Genomic DNA, 23,477 nt, shown 5'->3' on the forward strand with positions numbered 1-23,477 from the left:
TGGTTTTTGGGAGATGTAAGCAAGGAGTTGCTAAAGTTGGGATTGATGAGTTAGTTGTTTCTGGGTGTAGAATTAGATGGTTTAAGATATATAGATATTTGGGGATTATTCTTGATGAGCTTTTATGTTTCCGTAGTCATTCTGACCATCCCCGTATAAAATTAGCCCAAAATTTAGGATGTTTACATCGATAAAAGTATGTTTTTCCTTTTTCAATTATTAAAATCCTTTATCATTCTTCAATAGAATCATACCTAAGATATTGTCCCATTATTTACCTAAATAAATTCCTTAATCATTTTAAACCCCTCCATACATTTCACAACAAATCCGCAAGGATCCTTGGTACTTTATTTCATTATCGTGCACGACTTCAAAATCTTTCTGAAAAAAAAACTTTATTTTTATTTATTCATATATTAAACCTTAATCAACTTAGGGATTTGCAAATATGGCTCGGGTGTTATGATATTCATTCTCCGGGGAGTTATTTTTATGAATCAGGAATTGTTGTTACCCCTCCCTATTCGCTCAATCGCTTCTTCGTCGGCTCGTTTTTAAGCTTATTGAATCCCTTTGATTAATTGTGAAAGAGATAAATTTTCATTAAGATACCAAATCCCTTATATAGCAAATAGGCTAAAACTAAATAGTAAATTTAAAAATCTTAATAGCCGATCACTTTTAAAGACTAGATTAGTAGAATATATTATTAACCTTTGATGACGGGGTGATTCTTCTTGATAATTTGTTTCTTAGCATTATTTTTAGATTTTGCCGTGCTGGGGTAGCCTCCTTTGTCCTTCTCCTTCTATATCTTATGATGTTTTTTGGTTTATCTTCTTTATATTTATATTTGGTGTACTTGAACTCATTGTAATAATTGTTAGCCTTCCTTTCGAGCTTAGCTCCCTGTTGGCTTTATTTAATTATTTGTGTTGTTTATATTTGTATGAAATACAATTTATCTATCTATCTATCTATCTATCAGTTTTATTGGCCGATTTTTCTTTGTCGTCTTGTGTAATCGTCTCTACATCAGTTTTATTGGCCGATTTCAATTTTTATTGGCCGATTTTTCTTTGTCGTCTTGTGTAATCGTCTTGTGTAACCGCTAAACAACATATTATGTTGTTTGTTATCTCGCAAACTGAAATTCGTAAAAAGTAAACAAATTGGTTGGTAAAGTTTATACGTAAATAGATTCATTCAATTCGTAAATAAAATGTAAATTCCTTAATGCTAACACTGTGACAAAATAGTAGCTCTTATATAGTAGCTGTGACTAAATAGATTTAATAGTAGCTGTGACTAAATAGTAGCTCTATGTTATGACATACCTATTTTTGAAGCAGTGAGTAACAAGTTCCCCTTTGCACATGTGATAAAGCCAGCTAAGTTTTCTGCCACTATGCTGGGTCCCGTAAAATGAGGCAAATCTTTGTACACACCTTTCAAGCTGTAATAAATACAAACTGAATCAATTATATTACTTTTAAATTCAATGTCCCAGGACATAATTAGAAGGAGATGTTCAAATTCATCTGTGACAACGGGTCATCAGGCGTCAATTGGTCAATTCAAAAACATGACTGGGACATTGAATTTAAAAGTAATATGATTGATTCAGTTTGTTGTAATAAATACAGTTAAGCTGTAATAAATAAAAACTGAATCAATTATATTACTTTTAAATTCAATGTCCCAGAATATAATTAGAAGGAGATGTTCAAATTCATCTGTGACAGCGGGTCATCAGGCGTCAATTGGTCAATTCAAAAACATGACTGGGACATTGAATTTAAAAGTAATATAATTGATTCAGTTTGTTGTAATAAATACAGTTAAGCTGTAATAAATATAAACTGAATCAATTATATTACTTTTAAATTCAATGTCCCAGAATATAATTAGAAGGAGATGTTTAAATTCATCTGTGACACCGGGTCATCAGGCGTCAATTGGTCAATTCAAAAACATGACTGGGACATTTAAGTTAAAAGTAATATAATTGATTCAGTTTGTTGTAATAAATACAGTTAAGCTGTAATAAATACAAACTGAATCAATTATATTACTTTTAAATTCAATGTCCCAGAATATAATTAGAAGGAGATGTTCAAATTCATCTGTGAAAGCGGGTCATCAGGCGTCAATTGGTCAATTCAAAAACATGACTGGGACATTGAATTTAAAAGTAATATAATTGATTCAGTTTGTTGTAATAAATACAGTTAAGCTGTAATAAATATAAACTGAATCAAATACATTACTTTTAAATTCAATGTCCCAGAATATAATTAGAAGGAGATGTTTAAATTCATCTGTGACAACGGGTCATCAGGCGTCAATTGGTCAATTCAAAAACATGACTGGGACATTAAATAAATACAAACTGAATCAATTATATTACTTTTAAATTCAATGTCCCAGAATATAATTAGAAGGAGATGTTTAAATTCATCTGTGACAACGGGTCATCAGGCGTCAATTGGTCAATTCAAAAACATGACTGGGACATTGAATTTAAAAGTAATATAATTGATTCAGTTTGTTGTAATAAATACAGTTAAGCTGTAATAAATACAAACTGAATCAATTATATTACTTTTAAATTCAATGTCCCAGAATATAATTAGAAGGAGATGTTCAAATTCATCTGTGACAGCGGGTCATCAGGCGTCAATTGGTCAATTCAAAAACATGACTGGGACATTGAATTTAAAAGTAATATAATTGATTCAGTTTGTTGTAATAAATACAGTTAAGCTGTAATAAATAAAAACTGAATCAATTATATTACTTTTAAAATCAATGTCCCAGAATATAATTAGAAGGAGATGTTTAAATTCATCTGTGACAACGGGTCATCAGGCGTCAATTGGTCAATTCAAAAACATGACTGGGACATTGAATTTAAAAGTAATATAATTGATTCAGTTTGTTGTAATAAATACAGTTAAGCTTTATTAATTACAAACTGAATCAATTATATTACTTTTAAATTCAATGTCCCAGAATATAATTAGAAGGAGATGTTTAAATTCATCTGTGACAACGGGTCATCAGGCGTCAATTGGTCAATTCAAAAACATGACTGGGACATTGAAGTTAAAAGTAATATAATTGATTCAGTTTGTTGTAATAAATACAGTTAAGCTGTAATAAATACAAACTGAATCAATTATATTACTTTTAAATTCAATGTCCCAGAATATAATTAGAAGGAGATGTTCAAATTCATCTGTGACAGCGGGTCATCAGGCGTCAATTGGTCAATTCAAAAACATGACTGGGACATTGAATTTAAAAGTAATATAATTGATTCAGTTTGTTGTAATAAATACAGTTAAGCTGTAATAAATAATTAGAAGGAGATGTTCAAATTCATCTGTGACAGCGGGTCATCAGGCGTCAATTGGTCAATTCAAAAACATGACTGGGACATTGAATTTAAAAGTAATATAATTGATTCAGTTTGTTGTAATAAATACAGTTAAGCTGTAATAAATAATTAGAAGGAGATGTTCAAATTCATCTGTGACAGCGGGTCATCAGGCGTCAATTGGTCAATTCAAGAACATGACTGGGACATTGAATTTAAAAGTAATATGATTGATTCAGTTTGTTGTAATAAATACAGTTAAGCTGTAATAAATACAAACTGAATCAATTATATTACTTTTAAATTCAATGTCCCTGAATATAATTAGAAGATGTTTAAATTCATCTGTGACAACGGGTCATCAGGCGTCAATTGGTCAATTCAAAAACATGACCGGTGTCATCATCATAGCTGTTTAAACTTAAAATATCTGGTCCATTCGTAAGGCGGTTTCAATAATACAAAAATTTAGCCAGTTCCTAAACCAGGTGTTATCTGATCCTAGTAATCAGATTTAACGCAATGGATAATTTAAACACTGAAATCAACTAATACCATATTTACCCTTTGCATTTGTCCTTGACTTTATCTTAGATCTATTATAATCCTTTTTTCCTTGTCGTGTAAATATTTTTGAGATATGACGAGCTCCGATAGCTCCTCTCAATTTTTAACTTCTTTTTTATCACATTTTTTCTACGTATCATCTACTTTTGCAGTTTTATCTATCTGGACAAAGTTAGGCATTAGCCATTCCGAAAATTATATGAAAAAGTCTGATTGGATAGGCCTTAATCGAGTTCAAATCAATTGAACTTCAGCTTTGGTTAAATTCGATGCTGGACGCTAGCTAAATCCCTATTGTGAATGGATTTAATGTCAAGTGATTCCCGACATTAGTGCTAACTAAATCTCGATGTTAATAAAAATCTAATTGTGAATGAGCCGAAAGCGTCCAGGAAATAATAACTGGACACGAAATAATAACCGAATTGCCTTTCTGATTGTGTGCCTAGACGTAGAAAGAATTTAGAAGTACCCTCTTTGTCCTGGAATCCTGTAAAATTTTAGTTCCTTAATTTAGTTAGCGGGTTTATTTTTGACTAATCAAAATAGTTAAAAACAAGAACTGTATACTCCTCGTAGAATTGCCGTAAGTATGCCATTTTGTAAGTTAATTTTCAGTAATTGATTCACATTCTTAAAATCATAAATACTGACATTTTAATCTCGGCTACACGATATATAATGTACGATATACTTTACAGCAAAGCTGCTCAATTACAGATTTTCACGAAATTCCGAAATCATTTCAAATTCTTTTTGCCACGACCAGGGGCGTATCCAGGTTTTTTTCTGGGGGGGGGGGGTGTTACACAAAAAACCTCAAAAAAAGCATAACAAATTTGTTTATATCGTTTTGTTACGTTTTGATGAGTCAGACAAACATGTGGGGGGGTGGCAAACCCCCTAACACCTTCCCCCTGGATACGGCCTTGGCCACGACTTTTATTGGCTAGTTCTCGTCTAGGTGTTCGAATGTTCCGGCTTCCCAGACGAGAGACTTTCTATCAACGGGGAAATAAATCAAAACTGCTTGATTAATTTAACAATTAACGCATTAAATTAACTTAAATTAACGTTTAACTAACAGTATCCGTTAATTAAATTAACGCATACTAGACTACTACTACTACTACTACTAACAACTCACCGCAGCGCCAAGCCGCCTGGGCCAATACAGCTACGCACGCCCCTCCTCCATCCCAATCTATTTAAAGCCTCCCTTTTTACACCCTCCCATGAAGTTCCCATTTCCTTTAAATCTTTCTTTATAACATCCTCCCATCCCAGACGAGGATGACCTGCTTTCCGTTTAGCCCTAGACGGTTGGCCGAAAAGAACAATCTTCGGCAATCTGTCATTCTTCATCCGCCCAACGTTCCCTATCCCCCTCAACCTTTCTTTCTTTATAGCCCTAGAGAGCGGTATTGAACCACATTTTTCGTATAGCCTATTATTTGAAATACGGTCAGTCAGCCGGGTACCCAGAACAATCCTTAAGCAATTTCTCTGGAAAACATCTAGCAAATCTTCATCAGTTTTTCTGAGCGCCCATGCTTCATAGCCGTATTTGACCACTGTAGCTTCTAATATTCTAATCTCAGTTTGCAGACTTATCTTCCTATTCTTCCAAACTTTTTTAACTCGTGAGAAAACACCCTGAGCCATGGCTATTCTACTTTTAACATCGTCACTGCTTCCACCATCTTTACTAATAATACTACCAAGGTAAGTGAAGCTGCTCACCTGATCAATCTTTTATTATCCAACGTCACCTTTTCATCTTCACTTATTCCTAGCCTTAGTGACTTAGTCTTCTTAAAATTAACTTTCAAACCTATTCTAGCACCCTGAACTCGCAAAACCTCTAAAACTTCATTCATTTTGCTCATACTTTCATCTAGGATGCTTAAATCATCAGCATAATCTAAGTCCAGGAGACTTTTTCCTCCCCATTTGAATCCGTGGTCTCCCATTGCCTTTCCTGTGCTCTTTGAGACAAAGTCCATCAAAATAATCCATATAAAGGGGGATAGAACACAACCCTGCCTAACTCCTGATTTAACACAAAACCAGCTGCTAACCTCATTTCCTACCTTAACCGCAGTAGTGTAATTTTCGTACATAGCACTAGTCGCTCTAATGTATTTGTCTGGTATACCATACAGGGATAAATCCTTTACTAAAGCTCTTCTATCAACAGAATCGAACGCTTGCTCATAATCTATAAAACTGAGGACCAAAGGTGTTTGACAACTTAGGAACTTCTCAATTATTAGCCTAAGAGTGAAAATTTGGTCAACACATCCTCTACCTTTTCTAAAACCGCACTGTTCTTCTCTTAAAACTTTGTCTACGGCATCCCTCAGTCTAAAAGTATCATATTACTAAGTAATTTCTGCCTACAGAGACTAGACCAATGCCTCAATAATAACCACACTCATTCTTATCACCTTTCTTATAAAGTGGCTTAATGAAGATTGTCCTAAAATTATTAGGTACTTCCCCTTTCTCAAAAATCATATTTATAATCTTCATTAACTTATTTCTAACCTCAGAGCCACCCACGCATACTAGACAGTAACTAAAAAAGATGGGAGAAACACAAACATTAGACAAAGAAAAAGAGAAAAACAATATGAACTTGCACAAATTAAAAGGGAAAAACTTGGGTAGACAGTGACTAGTAGCGTATTGAAGTTATCAAGTATTTTGAAGTAGGTTGCATAGGTTGCATCAAGACATGGCTAATTGTAGACAGTGAAAGTTCTTAGCGGCCGGAACAAATATTGATAGCCCTTGACGCGAACCTGACATATAGCCAAGCCAAAATTCAATGTGAACACTGTGAAGAAGCACTATCACGAAAAGGTTTGATTGAGTGAGTGGAAGCTCAGTTAGCAAAATATATGAAAAAGAAGTTTTATTTTAAATCAAGTCAAAATATTAAAATTAAGTTTTATGTTAGGCTAAACCACGAGATCAGGCAATAGTGCGGGCGAAAAGCATCCAAATACTTCCGTGTTTGAGGAAAACACCAAAATTGGCTGAGATGTACTTTCGAACATGCTCTTTAATATGGCTCGATTATGCAAGCGAACTTTTTTTTCTCGGAACGCCGCTAGGTGGCTTCAAATCCAAGATGGACGAAAATACAAAAATTTGCCATCTTGGATTTCACGCCACCTAGTGGCGTTCCAAGGAAAAATTTCGCTGGCGTTATCAAGCCATATTAAAGAGCATGTTCGAAAGTACTTATCAGCCAATTTTTGTGCTTTCCTCAAACACGGAAGTATTTCGATGCTTTCGCCCGCACTATAAGTAGTAAAAACATTTATTACGCAAAAACTACTAAGGTGAATTACCTGTGGAGGCAGCTGAAAGACGATCCCTTGTTGAAAGAGCCAAGATCCAGATGATAATACTTGAATACTGAAATCAATTTCTAGAGGGGATGTTACTTGTGATCGCTTGAAACTCTCATTAAGATCTTTGGATAAGCCGACATCCTATAATACATATACATTTAACTATAAGCATACCTGATCAGAAAGGTAGGGATTTCCCATCCCTCTACAAACGGTACTATCATGCATGAAGGATAAAAATCTGGAATGAAAGATAAATACTCATGGAAGCTTGAGATTGTTTGAGCAATCAATGGGAATATATGGCTTCCATGAAAGATTGTTAAGGTGACAGAAGAAATAATATGTACACATAAAGAAAAGATTCATTTTTTTTTTTTCAAATCTCCTGAAAAAATTAACCACATCATTGATTTTTACCTGCCTTTCTGGATGAACTGGACTGACTGGAGACAGAGATAGAAAAAAGAATAGAGGGCAGGTTTAGCAAAAAGCGTTAGTCAGAATTATCCGTTTACCCAGTCATGCTAGTAGCCGTATCCAGGGGGGAAGCGGGTTTTGAACCTCCCCCCCCCCCAAGAAAAGAAAAAATCTCCGACTTGTAAAAATGTAACAAAAATGCAAACAAAAATTTTTTTGACGCGTTTTTCATAGTTTCATTTGTACTCCAAAGTCCCCTCCCCCACGACCAAAAAAATCCTGGATACCACCTTGATTACGCTATTTTTATAACGAATCTATCATATAAATAAAATAGGCAGACAAATCTGTTTATGAAGAGTCGAAGACAGCAACAACGTTCAAGAAAGTAGAAACTTAAATTATGGTTGAATCCACTTGGATAGATAGTACTCCAAGTTAGCATAGATATTCATTTAACGTTTCTTTTCGAAAAAAAAAAACTTTTGTGATTCTGTAGGATTACCAAGAGGAATGCTGGATGATATTTGTACAGATCTATAGTGGTGTAAAACCTGTTCTTCTTCACTAGAGGAGACAGGGGTAGACCTACTGCGGTTTTGAAAAGTATTAAAAGTACACTACCTATATATATATTATTTGAAAAAAACTACGTTTTCTAAAGAGTTAAAGAGGCTGAGTTACAAGGTCGAACCTTAAAACGTACAGGGATTAGGAGGCACAGTTGGGGCTGCCGCCCCCAAACCCCCGCTTTCGCAGCCTTTAAATAAAAAAAAAAGTTTTTAAACTGAAAGTAAGGAGCGACATTAAATCTTAAAACGAACAGAATTATTCCGTATATGAAAGAGGCCGTCCCTCCTCAACGCCTCGCTCTTTACGCTAAAGATTTGACTTTTCTCACAACTCTTTTTTTAAACAATAAAAACTTTAGCGTAAAGAGCGAGGCGTTGAGGAGGGCGCAGCCTCTTTCATATACGGAATAATTTCTGTTCGTTTATATATATATATAAAACGAACAGATATATATATATATATATATATATATATATATATATATATATATATATATATATATATATATATATATATATATATATATATATATATATATATATATATATATATATATATATATATATATATATATATAAAAAAAAAAAAAAAAAAAAAAAAAAAAAAAAAAAAAAAAAAAAAAAAAAAAAAAAAAAAAAAAAAAAAAAAAAAAAAAAAAAAAAAAAAAAAAAAAAAAAAAAAAAAAAAAAAAAAAAAAAAAAAAAAAAAAAAAAAAAAAAAAAAAAAAAAAAAAAAAAAAAAAAAAAAAAAAAAAAAAAAAAAAAAAAAAAAAAAAAAAAAAAAAAAAAAAAAAAAAAAAAAAAAAAAAAAAAAAAAAAAAAAAAAAAAAAAAAAAAAAAAAAAAAAAAAAAAAAAAAAAAAAAAAAAAAAAAAAATATATATATATATATATATATAATTCACGTGGCTCTAGAGAAAATAGTTGACAGTAAACTCATTCACTTCTACAGATAAATACGCCAGATGTATAAAAGGATCTAATAAGCTCTGTTAGTTCATTTGACGGAACTTCAAATTTCTTGAAAAAAACTAAATACTTTCGAAATTCATGAAGAAACTAAATCAAACAGTTCTTGGGAACGAACTGTAGGTAAGGAGGGACCCGGCTCAACAGTAACCGAAACTCTGAAAAATGGAATACCAGTAGATACATCAAAAGAATCAAATTTTTATGCTGATTTCAAATATATCAGATTCATCAAGTTTAGTCTTACCCATCAAAAGTTACGCGCCTGAGAAAATTTGCCTTATTTTCGAAAAAAGGAAGAAACACCCCCTAAAAGTCACAGAACCTTAGTGAAAATCACACAATGAGATTCAGCGTATCAGAGAACCCTACAGTAGAGGTTTCAAACTCCTCTCTGCAAAAATGTGGAATTTTGTATTTTTTGCCAGGAGAAAGATCATGGATGCGTGTTTATTATTTTTTTTTCCCAGGCGTGATCGTATAGACTCAGTGGTCCTAGAAAATCGCGGGAGGGCTCACTCGAACGGAAATTAAAAGTTCCAGTGCCCTTTTGAAGTGATCAAAAAAATAGAGGGCAACTAGGCCCACTCCCACGTTCATCTTTTTCCCAAGGTCACCCGATCAAAATTTTTAGATAGCCATTTTGTTCAGCATGATCGAAAAATATAATAACTATGTCTTTGAGGATAATTAATCCCCCAGAGTCCCCAGGGGAAGGGCTGCAAGTTATGAACTTTGCTTAATGTTTACGTATAGTATTGGTTATTGGGAAGTATACAGATATTTTCAAGGGGGATTTTTTCTGGTAGTGTGTGGGGGGGGGGGGTCGGGGGTTACGTGGGAGGATATTTCCATGGAGGAAGTTTTCATGGGGGAAGGGACATTACTACGAAGGGGGCACCGGATTTCCCAGCATTATTTAAAAAAAACGATCAGAAATTAAATATAAAACAAAAAACAGTTTTTTCAACTTAAAATAAGGAGAAACATCAAAACTTAAAACGAACAGAAATTATTAAGTGTATGATTGGGTTCGCCCCCTAGTCCATACCACGCTCTTTACGCTAAAGTTTTTTTTAGTACTTTCATAAGAGCTATTTATTCTTATTGACGGCCTTTGTGATTAAGAGGTAATTCTTAAAGAATTGGAACAATATTTGAACTTTAGCGTAAAAAGCGAGGTATTGACTAGTGCGCGAACCCCCTAGTATTCATAATAAAAATATACGAATATAGAAGTTCGTTACGTAAGTTAATTGGTAAGTTACGTAAATTTATTACTAATAAAAAAGCTCGTAAATAAAATTATACAACTTTTGAGAAAGCCATTTAACCAAAAAAAAAGTAAAATTAATATACAAATTTCGTTTTATTTATTTATTTACGGTGAGCCAAAATCAAATCTGCATTAATTCAAAAATGTTCAGAAATTAAATAAAAAGAATTTAAATGAAAGTAAGGAGCAACATTAAAACTTAAAACTAACAAAAATTATTCCGTATATGAAAGGGGCTGTCCCCTCCTCAATGCCTCGCTCTTTAAGCTAAAGTGTGACTCTGTCTCACAACTTTATTTTTTTTAAACAATAAAAAGCATTAGCGTAAAAAGCGAGGCATTGAGGACGGGACAGCCCATTTCATATACGGAATAATTTCTGTTCGTTTTAAGTTTTACTGTCGTTTTTTTTCTTTCAGTTAAAAAAAAATGCTTTTTTATTTAATCTTATAAGAGACAAAAATAATGAGAAGCTACTGCCATTCTGAAGTGGCAGTACTAAGTAATGCCAATCTAAACCTTCTGTTATAAAAGACTGTTCGGTTGTGTTATTTCACAGGCATTGTTAAATAGTTCGTTATTTTTTTTTAGTAAAACTGGTATTCTTACCTTAATTTATTAAACAGACAGCACAAGGCTGGTTCATTCGTGTTATTGCATTATATTCAGTTCTAAAGAAAAAAAAAATAAAAGCTTTGTTGATTCTTTTTCAAAAATACGCTTTATTCTATTATCTCATTCATAGAAGTAGTGAGAAGATCGAGATATCGATAGCAATTTTTTTTTTTTACTTGCTGTATGAGCAAATGGTTTTTAATGCAAGTCAAAAGCCACAGATAAATTTGTTTCCCATGAATATTGCTAAATGTCTTAACCCGTATATCTTGGGACACAGCGCTTTTTCGTTGCCCCAACCGTGTTGTTATCAGTTTCTTTTTCCAAAAAGGCTGTCATCCACTAACTCTCTGCTCAGTTGGTACCTTTTACTAGGAATTTTTTTTTTTCCCAAAGGCCGTTTGTTGATCTTTCCATCAGACCTGAGAGACTTTGGATGATTCACAAAGTTATTTCGACGATGTTTGATTGCCTTTTGTCTCCCCTTTTAGGTGTAGTTATTTAGGGTGGGGGGCGTGGGTCCCCTCCCCCTATATTTTAAATCTACAGTTTTTGAGAGGGCGAAAAATTTTTAAAATTTTTTAAGAGGGCGATGCTTTTTTGTCTCAACTATTTTGCTGCTTCTAAAGATTTTTTTTTTTTCGTGATTGTTAATTTTTTTTTTTCTTCGAAATCGTTCAACCGAGCATGTTTGTGCATATTTGTTGACCTATTTTCATTCTGCTATATTCTCCTATTTGGTTCCTGCTGCTTAATTATTAGATATGCGTAAAGCTTTTGATTCACTAATCCACAGTGTTCGTCTCTCTAAACATTCTCATTTTAGCATATAAGGTAGTGGATTTATTTGGCTTGTCTTATGTGTCTGGTGAAATTAATCTCTTTTGATCCAGTTTCCTACTCACTCTCAGAAGTAGACCAGGGTGTCCTTCAAGGATCAAGCGTGTGGCCGGGATTATTTTAATCTATGTAAATGAACTAATTTTCGCACTTAGAGATGAGAATCTCGTATATTTTTATCGTCTATGTCATCCTACATTTTCCGATGCCCGTAATCATCATTGGCAGAATTCCGATCCTGTTGATGCTTTTGTTGGTGATAGCACCCTTGTTACTTCTGGAAGAACGGTGAGTGAAGCTGATGCAAAGCTAATGGACTTTTTGAGAAAGTTTTACTTTGGTTTGGTGCTAACTCCCTTTCTCTAAATGTTGCCCTGTCTTGCCTTAAATCTAGTTTGTTTGTTTTTTCTCGTTTATCCCAGGTTTAGCTCAACTATCTGAAAATCATCTATCCAACTCCCTTTCTCTAAATGTTGCCCTGTCTTGCCTTAAACCTAGTTGTTTTTTTTATCTCGTTTATCCCAGGTTTAGCCTGAATAGATTTAGCCCTTTCTCTAAATAATGCCCTGTCTTGCCTTAAATCTAGTTTGTTTGTTTTTATCGTTTATCCCAGGTTTAGCTCAACTCTCTGAAATTCATCTGTCCAACTCCCTTTCACTAAATGTTGCTCTGTCTTGCCTTAAATCTAGTTTGTTTGTTTTCTCTCGTTTATCCCAGGCTTAGCTGGGATAGGTTTAGCCCCTTCCCTAAATGTTGCCCTGTCTTGCCTTAAATCTATTTTGTTTGTTTTTTCTCTATTATCCCAGGTTTAGCTCAACTCTCTGAAATTCATCTATCCAACTCCCTTTCACTAAATGTTGCTCTGTCTTGCCTTAAATCTAGTTTGTTTGTTTTCTCTCGTTTATCCCAGGTTTAGCTGGGATAGGTTTAGCCCCTTCTCTAAATGTTGCCCTGTCTTGCCTTAAACCTAGTTTTTTTTTTTATCTCGTTTATCCCAGGTTTAGCCTGAATAGATTTAGCCCTTTCTCTAAATAATGCCCTGTCTTGCCTTAAATCTAGTTTGTTTGTTTTTCTCGTTTATCCCAGGTTTAGCTCAACTATCTGAAATTCATCTATCCAACTCCCTTTCTCTAAATGTTGCCCTGTCTTGCCTTAAACCTAGTTGTTTTTTTTTATCTCGTTTATCCCAGGTTTAGCCTGAATAGATTTAGCCCTTTCTCTAAATAATGCCCTGTCTTGCCTTAAATCTAGTTTGTTTGTTTTTTTCTCGTTTATCCCAGGTTTAGCTCAACTATCTGAAAATCATCTATCCAACTCCCTTTCTCTAAATGGTGCCCTGTCTTGCCTTAAACCTAGTTGTTTTTTTTATATCGTTTATACCAGGTTTAGCCTGAATAGATTTAGCCCTTTCTCTAAATAATGCCCTGTCTTGCCTTAAATATAGTGTGTTTGTTTTTCTCGTTTATCCCAGGTTTAGCTCAACTATCTGAAATTCATCTGTCCAACTCCCTTTCACTAAATGTTGCTCTGTCTTGCCTTAAATCTAGTTTGTTTGTTTTCTCTCGTTTATCCCAGGCTTAGCTGGGATAGGTTTAGCCCCTTCCCTAAATGTTGCCCTGTCTTGCCTTAAATCTAGTTTGTTTGTTTTTTCTCGTTTATCCCAGGTTTAGCTCAACTCTCTGAAATTCATCTATCCAACTCCCTTTCACTAAATGTTGCTCTGTCTTGCCTTAAATCTAGTTTGTTTGTTTTCTCTCGTTTATCCCAGGTTTAGCTGGGATAGGTTTAGCCCCTTCTCTAAATGTTGCCCTGTCTTGCCTTAAACCTAGTTTTTTTTTTTATCTCGTTTATCCCAGGTTTAGCCGGAATAGATTTAGCCCTTTCTCTAAATAATGCCCTGTCTTGCCTTAAATCTAGTTTGTTTTTTTTTTTCTCGTTTATCCCAGGTTTAGCTCAACTATCTGAAATTCATCTATCCAACTCCCTATCACTAAATGTTGCTCTGTCTTGCCTTAAATCTAGTTTGTTTGTTTTATCTCGTTTATCCCAGGTTTAGCTGGGATAGGTTTAGCCCCTTCTCTAAATGTTGCCCTGTCTTGCCTTAAATCTAGTTTTTTTTTTTCGTTTATCCCAGGTTTAGCCCTTTCTCTGAATGTTGCCCTGTCTTGCCTTAAATCTAGTTCCTTTTTTATCTCGTTTATCCCAGGTTTAGCTCAATTATCTGAAATTTATCTACCCAACAGCTGCATTATTATTAAGGATGGTCATGTTCATTTCTTATGCATTCTTCTTGAAAAAAAAATTATCTTTCAAGCACTATATTGATTCGACAAAAATGAAGGCATGCAAAATCCTTCATTATCATTCACTATCATCCTTCACTATCATTCACCTCCCCGGTGATTTTCCCAGGTGCCTCATTTACTTCATCTTTTGTATTTTTGTCTTTTTTATTTTTTATTCATCTTTTTGTATTTTGTTTTTATCTTTTGTATTAAATTCCTAGCTCCGTAGCTATTAGAACATTCACATTTCGCATGATCCCAGATAGAGATTACAATCCTTTGGTTACGTGCCATTTTATATGGAACACCCTTCCTGATTCGGCTTAAGAATCCACTCAGTTAGTACCTCCAAAAGACATGTAACAAAAAAAAAAAAAAAAGTTTTCGTTTCTGACAGAGTTTTTCCACGTTGGTTGCCAGTCAAGTTTTTGCTTAGTGATCAGAAGAAATTTTTTAAACAACTGAAATCTTTCCCTCTCTCTCCCTCCCTCGCTGTCTTCTATTAGTTTTCTTTTCTGTATCTACTGAATAGTTAGTGTTAAATAGTAAGTGTGTTTTCCCCTCCTTTACAGGCCATGGAGCCATTGTGGAGATCAGTGCATTATACTTGTTTGAAGATTTTGGGCTTTTTTTTGCAAATCTATCTTATCAATCAGTTGGACTCCATTTACTACCCGTTTCTAGTCGTGCTTTCTCCACTAGCAACCTACTGATTTTTTTTTCACACGATCTACAATGCTAAACGATATTTTGATGATATTCTAAGAACTCCAAATTCAAATTACTGTAGTTTATTTTCGGTTCTGGAATTACCATAATCTGGACGCTCGGTGATTATATTGCGGCAAAATTATTTAAAATTATTTATGTTGCGGGATATTATCTTAAATTGGAGATTCAAAAGGACATTATAAGGTAGGCCATTTCAGAAAAGAGTATTTCTATACTCTTTGAGGAGAATGCATTTAGGGAGGTTTGGGTTGAGGAGTGGTCAACATTTTCTCCAATGTGTTGGGACTATGATTTAGAGCAGCCTGTGAGCAATTGTTAGGAGCACGGCCGCCATTCCTTGGGATTTTTCATCAAACATTACCGTCAAAAAAAAAAAAATGTCAACTGTATATTACAGTGCCATTGTAAGGAGGTGAATATATTTGTGCCGTTGTAAGGAGTAGGGTTGCCACTCCTTGGGATTTTTCATCAAAAACACAAAGCTAATTAATTCTAAATATTCAGCTTACTTGGAAAATTATTTGAAGCTTAAGTATACTGTAAACCACAAGTTTGTTTCAACTTGGATATAAGAGTTACGTCTGCTTCATCACTGGCACTAGTGTGCCGCACAAACCTCATTACACAAACCTCAAAGCTAACTACTTTTAAGTATTCAGCTTACCCGGAACATTATTTGAAGCTTAGAAGTATACTCAAACACGCAGACTTGTTTCAACTTGGATATAATGGCTGCGTCTGCTTCATCATTGACACTAGTGTGCCGCACAAACCTCCTTACACAAACCTCAAAGACAACTGCTTTTAAATATCCAGCTTACCTGAAACATTCTTTGAAGCTTAGAAGTATACTCAAAACCACAGGCTTGTTTCAACTTGGATATCATTGCTGCCTCTGCGTCATCACTGGCACTAGTGTGCCACACAAGCCGCTTTGCTAATTGTCCACTATAAAACTTTTGAAATACGTCTTTATCTTCTATATACTTAAATACTACCATCTGGAAAAGAAAAAACAATCAGCAAAAGCAAGCCCTGAAAATACTCAAATTTATACAAATGGGCATTGTTACTTTTGAGCTTTTCTTTTTTAGGAACGTTTTCAGGAAAAGTCACTTCAAGCACGAAAATTGAATTATTGGGCCTACGTTTTGAAACATCAGACACCACTCTGAACCCTCCAAATTCTTTATAATTTACATCTACTCTTGGGTTAAAGATTAAATTACGAACAAACGAGCAGAAATCAAAGTAAGCTCTATAAGGCAAAGCAAAGCTCTAATAATAATATCAACAATTTTTTATTGAAAAAGAAATCAATGGATAACTTTACTAACTATGATTTATTTATCGTGTATTTCTCATTCATTTACACTAAAACATCAATAAAGCTTAAGAAATACATAGAAAGAAGTTTTGTATTCTTGAAATTAGAACACATGAACAGACAATGCAATAAGCTATCCCAATTCCTTTTATTTACAAGGAGGGCTTTACGTTTCAACACGTATAGAAAGTTAAGGTCCTGTAGGAAATTCCTTTTTCTTGTTCAAAAGAAAAAGGCATATTTTATTATCATTATTATAAACCCCCTAATATCCTCTCAGTGAAACCAACATCTTTAAATTTAAAAATTCTTAACTATATTTATGTGTCGCCTACACGTAATAGCAAACAAACTAAAAGTCTTTACCACATCAATTAATCCTAATATTTTAATTAATCCTAACATTAATCCCTATATTTTAGCAATTAAAACTCAGCTGATTTGAAATTGAATGATTGTGATTGGTGATTGATTCTACAACCAATCACCATTGTCAAAAGTCTGCCTAGTTGGATAGCGGGGTGCTCTTCCACAATGGCGCTAGGAGAACAGAGGGCATCTTCCAGTTTTCTTACAAAATGTACAAATGAATACAATTGAGAGTTCGTTCTTGGCCACAGAGCCTTACGGGGGAAACAATGTCCGCATTTTTTTTGTAGATGTAAATTTATTGTTTAAAACAAATGAACTCAGAACAGCTAAAAAGAATTATAACCAAATAGAAATAATATTCCGTTTTTTGAATAGCATTATGGATGTCTTATACTAAAAAGTTTAAGAACCCATCTGGAATAGGAGCATTTTGATAACTAAAATAGCAAGAAAGTAATAAGTAGGTCAAAGTAAATAATGATAATATATTTGAAAACCCATCAAACTCAGCAAATGTATAATGTATGAGAAAAACACAAACAAAAAAGGCACTTAAAAAACAGCAGAAATAATAATGCAATAACTTGCCAAAGAAAAGAAAGAAAAGAAATGTATGAGAAAAACACAAACAGAAAAGGTACTTAAAAAACAGCAGAAATAATAATGCAATAACTTGCGAAAGAAAAGAAACGAACACAACACTTTTCGCTGGCTAAGAAGTTTTCAACGGTTAAATTCAGGTCAGCTAAGTTGTAGTAACAAATTAGGCAGCTATTTTGTGTGAACATTGGCGATTCCAGAAGGTGCTTGGAAAATTGGAAATACAAAAAGTTAATTTTAGACTTTTAAAGCTTTGCCAGAAAAGCTTCCAGAAAAGAATAAAGAAGATTAACACAAAAATAAAATATAACGCAATGGTATTTATTGTCTTAACTTGACGCCTCTGATGTCTCAGCCACATACAAGAATACCTTGAAAATACAGTATCAAAAAAAATTATAAAGTGTTTCCTGTTGCCACTGTGGAGAAATGAAGCTGAAAGTCAAAGAAAACCGGGTTATACAACATAAAGTACGACTTTGAGCCGACTGGCACGTTAATGAGCCATGGCTAACATGGGGATCGAGAATGGTTGCCAATTGTCGACCATTCACGAGCGTATGGAAAATCTTGAACCGAAAATTTCATCAGATCTCGAGTGCTACCAAGCCGCCTGAGACCAGCACAGCTACGCATGTTCCTCCTCCATCACAATCTATTCAAAGCCTCCCTCTTATACCCTCCCAGGAAGTTCCTATTTCCCTGAAATCTTTTTCTATGACATCCTTTCACCCCAACCGCGGTCGACCGCTTTCTGTTTAGCTCTGGAGGGTTGGCCGAAAAGGGCAATCTGTCATCCTTCATCCGCTGAACGTGCCCTAGCCATCTCAACCTTTCTCTTATTATAGCTCTAGAAAGTGGGACTGAACCAAACTTTTCGTACAGCCTTTCGAAGTGCTACGAAGATCCCATAACTTAAAACAAGTACAAGTAAGTAATAAGCACGTTATGATACAGTAAGGGTAAGGAGGGGGAGGGGTTACTAGAGTTCCCTTGATAACAGTATTATACAATATGGAACATGACCTGTGACATACTTCATTATAACGCATATGCCTTTGCTTTATTCAAAGTACTCGATTCTTTTTTTTAATTTGAGGTATGATCGCGACCACAAAAATGTAAAACATTGTTGTTGGCCATTTCAACAAAGTACGAAAGAAGAAATAACTAATTCATCACAGACTTGAAAAGCCATTTTGCAAAAACAAATTAAGACTAATGTCTTATTTTAGTTTTAGGCTATCGCTACTATTAGGCTAACGCTTTGAATACAGATAGACCTTTATGAACCGTCCCAGTTTTTATAGCTTTCTAAGGTCTTATCCATACTTGAACCTCTACTTGGTTTTAGTATCTATAAATTCTTCTTTTAAAAGCACCGAAACCACAGAAGAAAATATACCGGAAGTATCTTCCTGATGTGTCCTGATTGATAAAATTCTGTACTTTTTTTGTTTTAATAGGGAATTCTTTTATATAGGAGCTACATATATTTCTTTTGTTTTCAACTCGGAATAACGACTTGTTCACCTGATTTCGGCTAAAAGCCCACCGCGTTGGTTTTTGGCTATTTTTCCTTGATGCTGAATAATCATTCAAGGGAGTATCCCCATAGTACAATTTTGCAGTATAGTAAGTTACCACTCTGTTTTACAGTTTCTTTGTAAAATCTTCACAACGACTTTCAACGAATTCTATTTTCTTCATCTTGTATGAGAATGGCAGTGGCTTGCAGTGATACTAAGGCATAAAAAAAAGCAATAAGGAAAAGGATAAAGGAAAATGAAACTATAACGAAGCAAAAAGGAAAAAAGTTTTCTTTTGAATGATAGAATTCTGTAAAAAAAAAGAAAGAAAAAAGGGCAATTTCGCACTTGAAGTGCAACTTTGAAGTGTAATTGAAATACATTTTTATTTCGTTAAGAATAATGTTGTAGTATAGAAAGCAGTTAGTACTATATTTTATTGTTTCTTTGTTAGATGTTGACAACCACTTTCTACGATTTTTATTTTCTTCATCTTGTGTGTGAATAGCAGTGCCTTGCGGTGACACTAAGGCATACAAATGAAGCAATAAGGAAAAGGATAAAGGAAAATGAAGCTATAACGAAGCAAAAAGGAAAAAAAGTTTTCGTTTTGAATGATGGAATTCTGTAAAAAAAAAAAAAAAAAAAAAAAAAAAAAAATTACGCAACTTCGCACTTGAAGTGCAACTTTGAAGTGTAATTGAAATACATTTTTATTTCGTTTAAGAGTAATGTTGTAGTATAGAGAGCAGTTAGTACCATATTTTATTGTTTCTTTGTTAGATGTTGACAACCACTTTCTACGATTTTTATTTTCTTTATCTTGTGTGTGAATAGCAGTGGCTTGACACTAAGGCATAAAAATGAAGCAATAGGGAAAAGGATAAAGGGAAATGAAGTAATGAGGAAGCAAAAAGGGAAAAGGAAGCTTTCCTTTTGAACGATGAAATTCAATAACAGTGAGTTTTTCCAGCGCAATTCTGCACTTGAAGTCCAACTTTGAAATGCAATTGAAATGCACTTTTGCTTTGTTCAAATGTAATTTTATAATACAGGAAGCAGTTCTTACCGAATTTTATTGAGTTATTCGTTTTTATTTCATATCAGATCTGAATAACCTCTTTCTACGTTTTCTATTTTCTTCATTATGTATGTGAATAATAGTTACTTGCGGTGAAACTAATGCATGAGGAAGCCTTTTCGAATGCCGAAATTCTAGCATTTTGACTGCTCTAAGGATCTTTTTGACAGGTAAATTACAACGGCGTTCGGTAATATCAAGGAATGTGAATTCAATAAAGCCATTCGAATGATGAAACAAAAGGATTATTCAAAAACTAAAAGCACACCTTTAACTTCTGAGAAATTTTAATGACATCCTTGTAAACACACAATTTGCACTTTTCAAAGTTAAAATCCCGTTTCAGAACGTAAGATCAAATAGAACACACCTTACAGAAGAAAAGATTTAAGTGCTTCCCTTTGATAATAAAATATTCTAAGATTCTAAAAGAAGTGAACAAGTCATGTCACGAAAAACTGACGAATATGGGTATTTGTTGAAGTATAAAAAAATTGGCTCATTTGGATGAAAGGAAATAGAAAAACAAAGTGTCAGACATGGAAACGAAAAAAAAGAAAATACCCGAAAACAAAGCAATTCTCTCCTCAGGAGGAAACTGTTCCAGTCAAATCCCTCCAGGCATAGATTACTTGAGAGTCGGCTGGTTATTTTCTTTCGATCTTGCTACTGTAAAGGTGATAAATCGGAGTCAACAGATTAATAGATGATATCTTATAAACAGATCTAAAAATACATACAGTCATGTTATGAAAAGGTAAAACACTAGTCAGAGATTTAACAAAGAAGTTGAGATTCAGAGATGTTGCGACATTTTTTTTATGAAAATCTAAGCCCTACCTTCCCGCCTGCAACAGACTGTCGTAAAGTCCCCAAATTGACTCCCGTCGCTGCTAAACATGTAAGATATCGCCAGAGTTTTGTTCCGAATTTTGGTTTTTATCTTTCCTCTAGTGGCCATAGTCTCGTTTTGTTTGTTTCTTCATTGAACTTGGTCTCTTTGTTTCTTTGAGATGGCGTAGAGGTTTTTCATCAACACTAGCGCTAGTTTCCACTCTTGTAAGTTGTGCATACCCTTTGGAGTGAGGTATTGCAATAGAGTACGTGACTATTAACACAACATAAAGAAAGAAAAACGAGCAAAAATGGGGTTTTTAAAGGCCAAATGAAAACACTGACAAAACACAACAAAAGCGAATATTTCTTCGGCACTCTCATTGATTATATTTTATCGTTTCACGCTGATGACGAGAGGCGTTTGTCCCCTCAAAATATTCGTTTTGTTGTGTTTTGTCAGTATTTTCATTTGGCCTCAAAAAACCCCATTTTTGCTCGTTTTTCTTTCTTTATGTTATGTCAGGCCAATGTGGTTTAAGAAATTAACTATTAACTTACCACTTGATTCAAAGTATCTTCAAGTTCAGCTTCATCAGGATTCCGGCTACTTTTCTTCAGAAGTAAATCACAGTATTTGGCAAGTAATTCCGGACTTTTACTAGAACTGCTAGCTGCTTTTGTAACAGCATTACTATTAATAAATCTCCCACAAGCTTTATCAAGAGCCGCTACAAAACCAGGATCATTATTGAAAGACGTTAAAACTAAGGTGTTAAACTTCTTATGGACGTTTAATATCGTCGTTACGTACGTCTTGGGATCCTAAAAGAAAGCAAAAAGATCCTCTTCATTAAAATACATTCACTCAATTAACATCCATTTAAAAAGGCACTGAGAAACAAAAAAAATGCAATCTTTTGTTCGAACAAGCAATATCAGTTCGGCTGTCTTCCCCCAAAATCTAATATCAAAATGTTTCAATTTTTCAACAAAATTACTTTTTCACTTAGACTGCTACTACTAACTGCTCACTGCAGCACCAAGCCACCTGAGGCCAACACAGATACGAACGCTCCGCCTTCATTCCGATTTTTCCAAAGCCTCTTTATACCATACCAAGAATTCCCTATTTCCCTTAAATCCTTCCTTACGACATCCTCCCATCCCATTCGAAGACGACCTGCTTTTCTTTTGATCCTAGATGGTTAGCCGAAAAGGACAATCTATGCCAATCTGTCATTCTTCATTCACAAAACGTTTCTTAGCCATTTCAACCTTTCACTCATTATAGCCAAAGAAAGCGGGATAGAGCCACATTTTTAGTACAGCTTATTATTTGAAATACGGACTGCTGGACATAGTTACCAGGTTCTATACTTGTAATATGTCTGTTTTAGATTTCGGCTGAAGAAAACCGTTAAATTCTATTTATATTCATGTAGACACTAGGTAGCACCCCAGCAAGAAAATCAGATAGAACAATACTGAACGTTATTCTATTTATATTCATGTAGACACTAGGTAGCACCCCAGCAAGAAAATCAGATAGAACAATACTGAACGTTCTGTCAGACCCACCGAGTCAATATTGGAGGTTTATCCTTAATTCAAGCCAAATTTTTGCGTCGATACTAGGTCTTAGCAGAATAAGTTAAACGCACAGGGACAGGTCGGTTGATTTTAATCCAGAAGTCCTTGTGAGCCAACTCTGTTTCAACTTTGACAGCAAGTACTTATAATGCAGGAAAAAAAATCGAAGAAATAAGACGAGTGAAACGAGATAGAAGTTATCTGTCGATTTTCATCCAAGTCACAGCAAGCACGAGACAAGAGTACAGAATGCAGCTCAACAAACGACTGTCAAAGATCTTGCAAGAAACACCTGATCTGCTGAGTCCAGCCGACATCGATCTACTTGTTTCGAAAGGCAGCCTGGCCATATGCAAGACAGCTGAGCTCGTCCTCGGCCGTAAATCTGCAGAAGACAAGCCATGGATTACCCAAGAGATTATTGATATGTGTACCGAGAAACGAACTATCTAAAACAAGCAAGATCGAGAAAGCAAGGATAGATTCAAAAACCTTAAACGTCAAATTGAGAAGAAAACCCGCCAAGCACTAAAAAACGTGATTACTCAAAAATGCAGGCAGTGTGAGGAGGACTCCCGTAGGGGTAACTCACACCTCATGTTCAAACGGGCCAGAGAGCTGACAAACCGCAAAGAAGCGAAGTGCCTCAATATCTTAGATAAAAATGGACACAAAATCACTACTTGTGCCGGAGTCCGAGATCGCTGGAAAGAACACTTCCAGGAAAAGCTTAATCTCACAGTAAACCCAGATCCTGAAGTGCTTCGAAAGTTTCCAGCACACAGAGATGAGGAACCACCCTCACCACCCTTAAGATCAGAAGTAGAAGCTGCACTCAAATCCCTCAAGTCAAATAAGGCACCCGGAATAGACAGTATACAGGCAGAACTTCTAAAAATGGAATCTGATATCGTCGTTGATCTGTACCAAAAAATAGCAACAGCTGGATGGGAAATAAAAAAATTCCCCGAGTCTTGGTCAAAATCTGTCATAGTGCCCCTGCACAAGAAAGGATCTAAAAGTAACTGCGACAACTACAGACCCATATCGTTTACTTGCCAACCAGCTCAACTCCTTACGAAAATTCTCCTTCATCGGATCAGAAACCTGACAAGAC

At 34.6% G+C, this 23,477-nt stretch overlaps 1 protein-coding gene across 3 annotated transcripts in view; it reads right to left on the minus strand.

The window, feature by feature from the left end:
• Cul1 (cullin 1) overlaps positions 1 to 23,477 on the minus strand; it is a 117,654-nt gene that overhangs the window by 35,232 nt on the left and 58,945 nt on the right. For all 3 annotated transcript variants that reach the window (XM_089102016.1, XM_089102015.1, XM_089102014.1), the window contains exons 8-11: positions 21,329 to 21,592; positions 15,846 to 16,025; positions 7,315 to 7,458; positions 1,341 to 1,459 (exon numbers count right to left, since the gene is read on the minus strand). In XM_089102016.1, coding sequence (XP_088958142.1) covers positions 1,341 to 1,459; positions 7,315 to 7,458; positions 15,846 to 16,025; positions 21,329 to 21,592 — 707 coding nt within the window. The remainder of the gene's footprint in view (positions 1 to 1,340; positions 1,460 to 7,314; positions 7,459 to 15,845; positions 16,026 to 21,328; positions 21,593 to 23,477) is intronic.

This window comes from Artemia sp. Qi Xiang Cuo, chromosome 16, assembly GCF_049724085.1.
Source record: "Artemia sp. Qi Xiang Cuo chromosome 16, ASM4972408v1, whole genome shotgun sequence".
NCBI lineage: Eukaryota > Metazoa > Arthropoda > Branchiopoda > Anostraca > Artemiidae > Artemia > Artemia sp. Qi Xiang Cuo.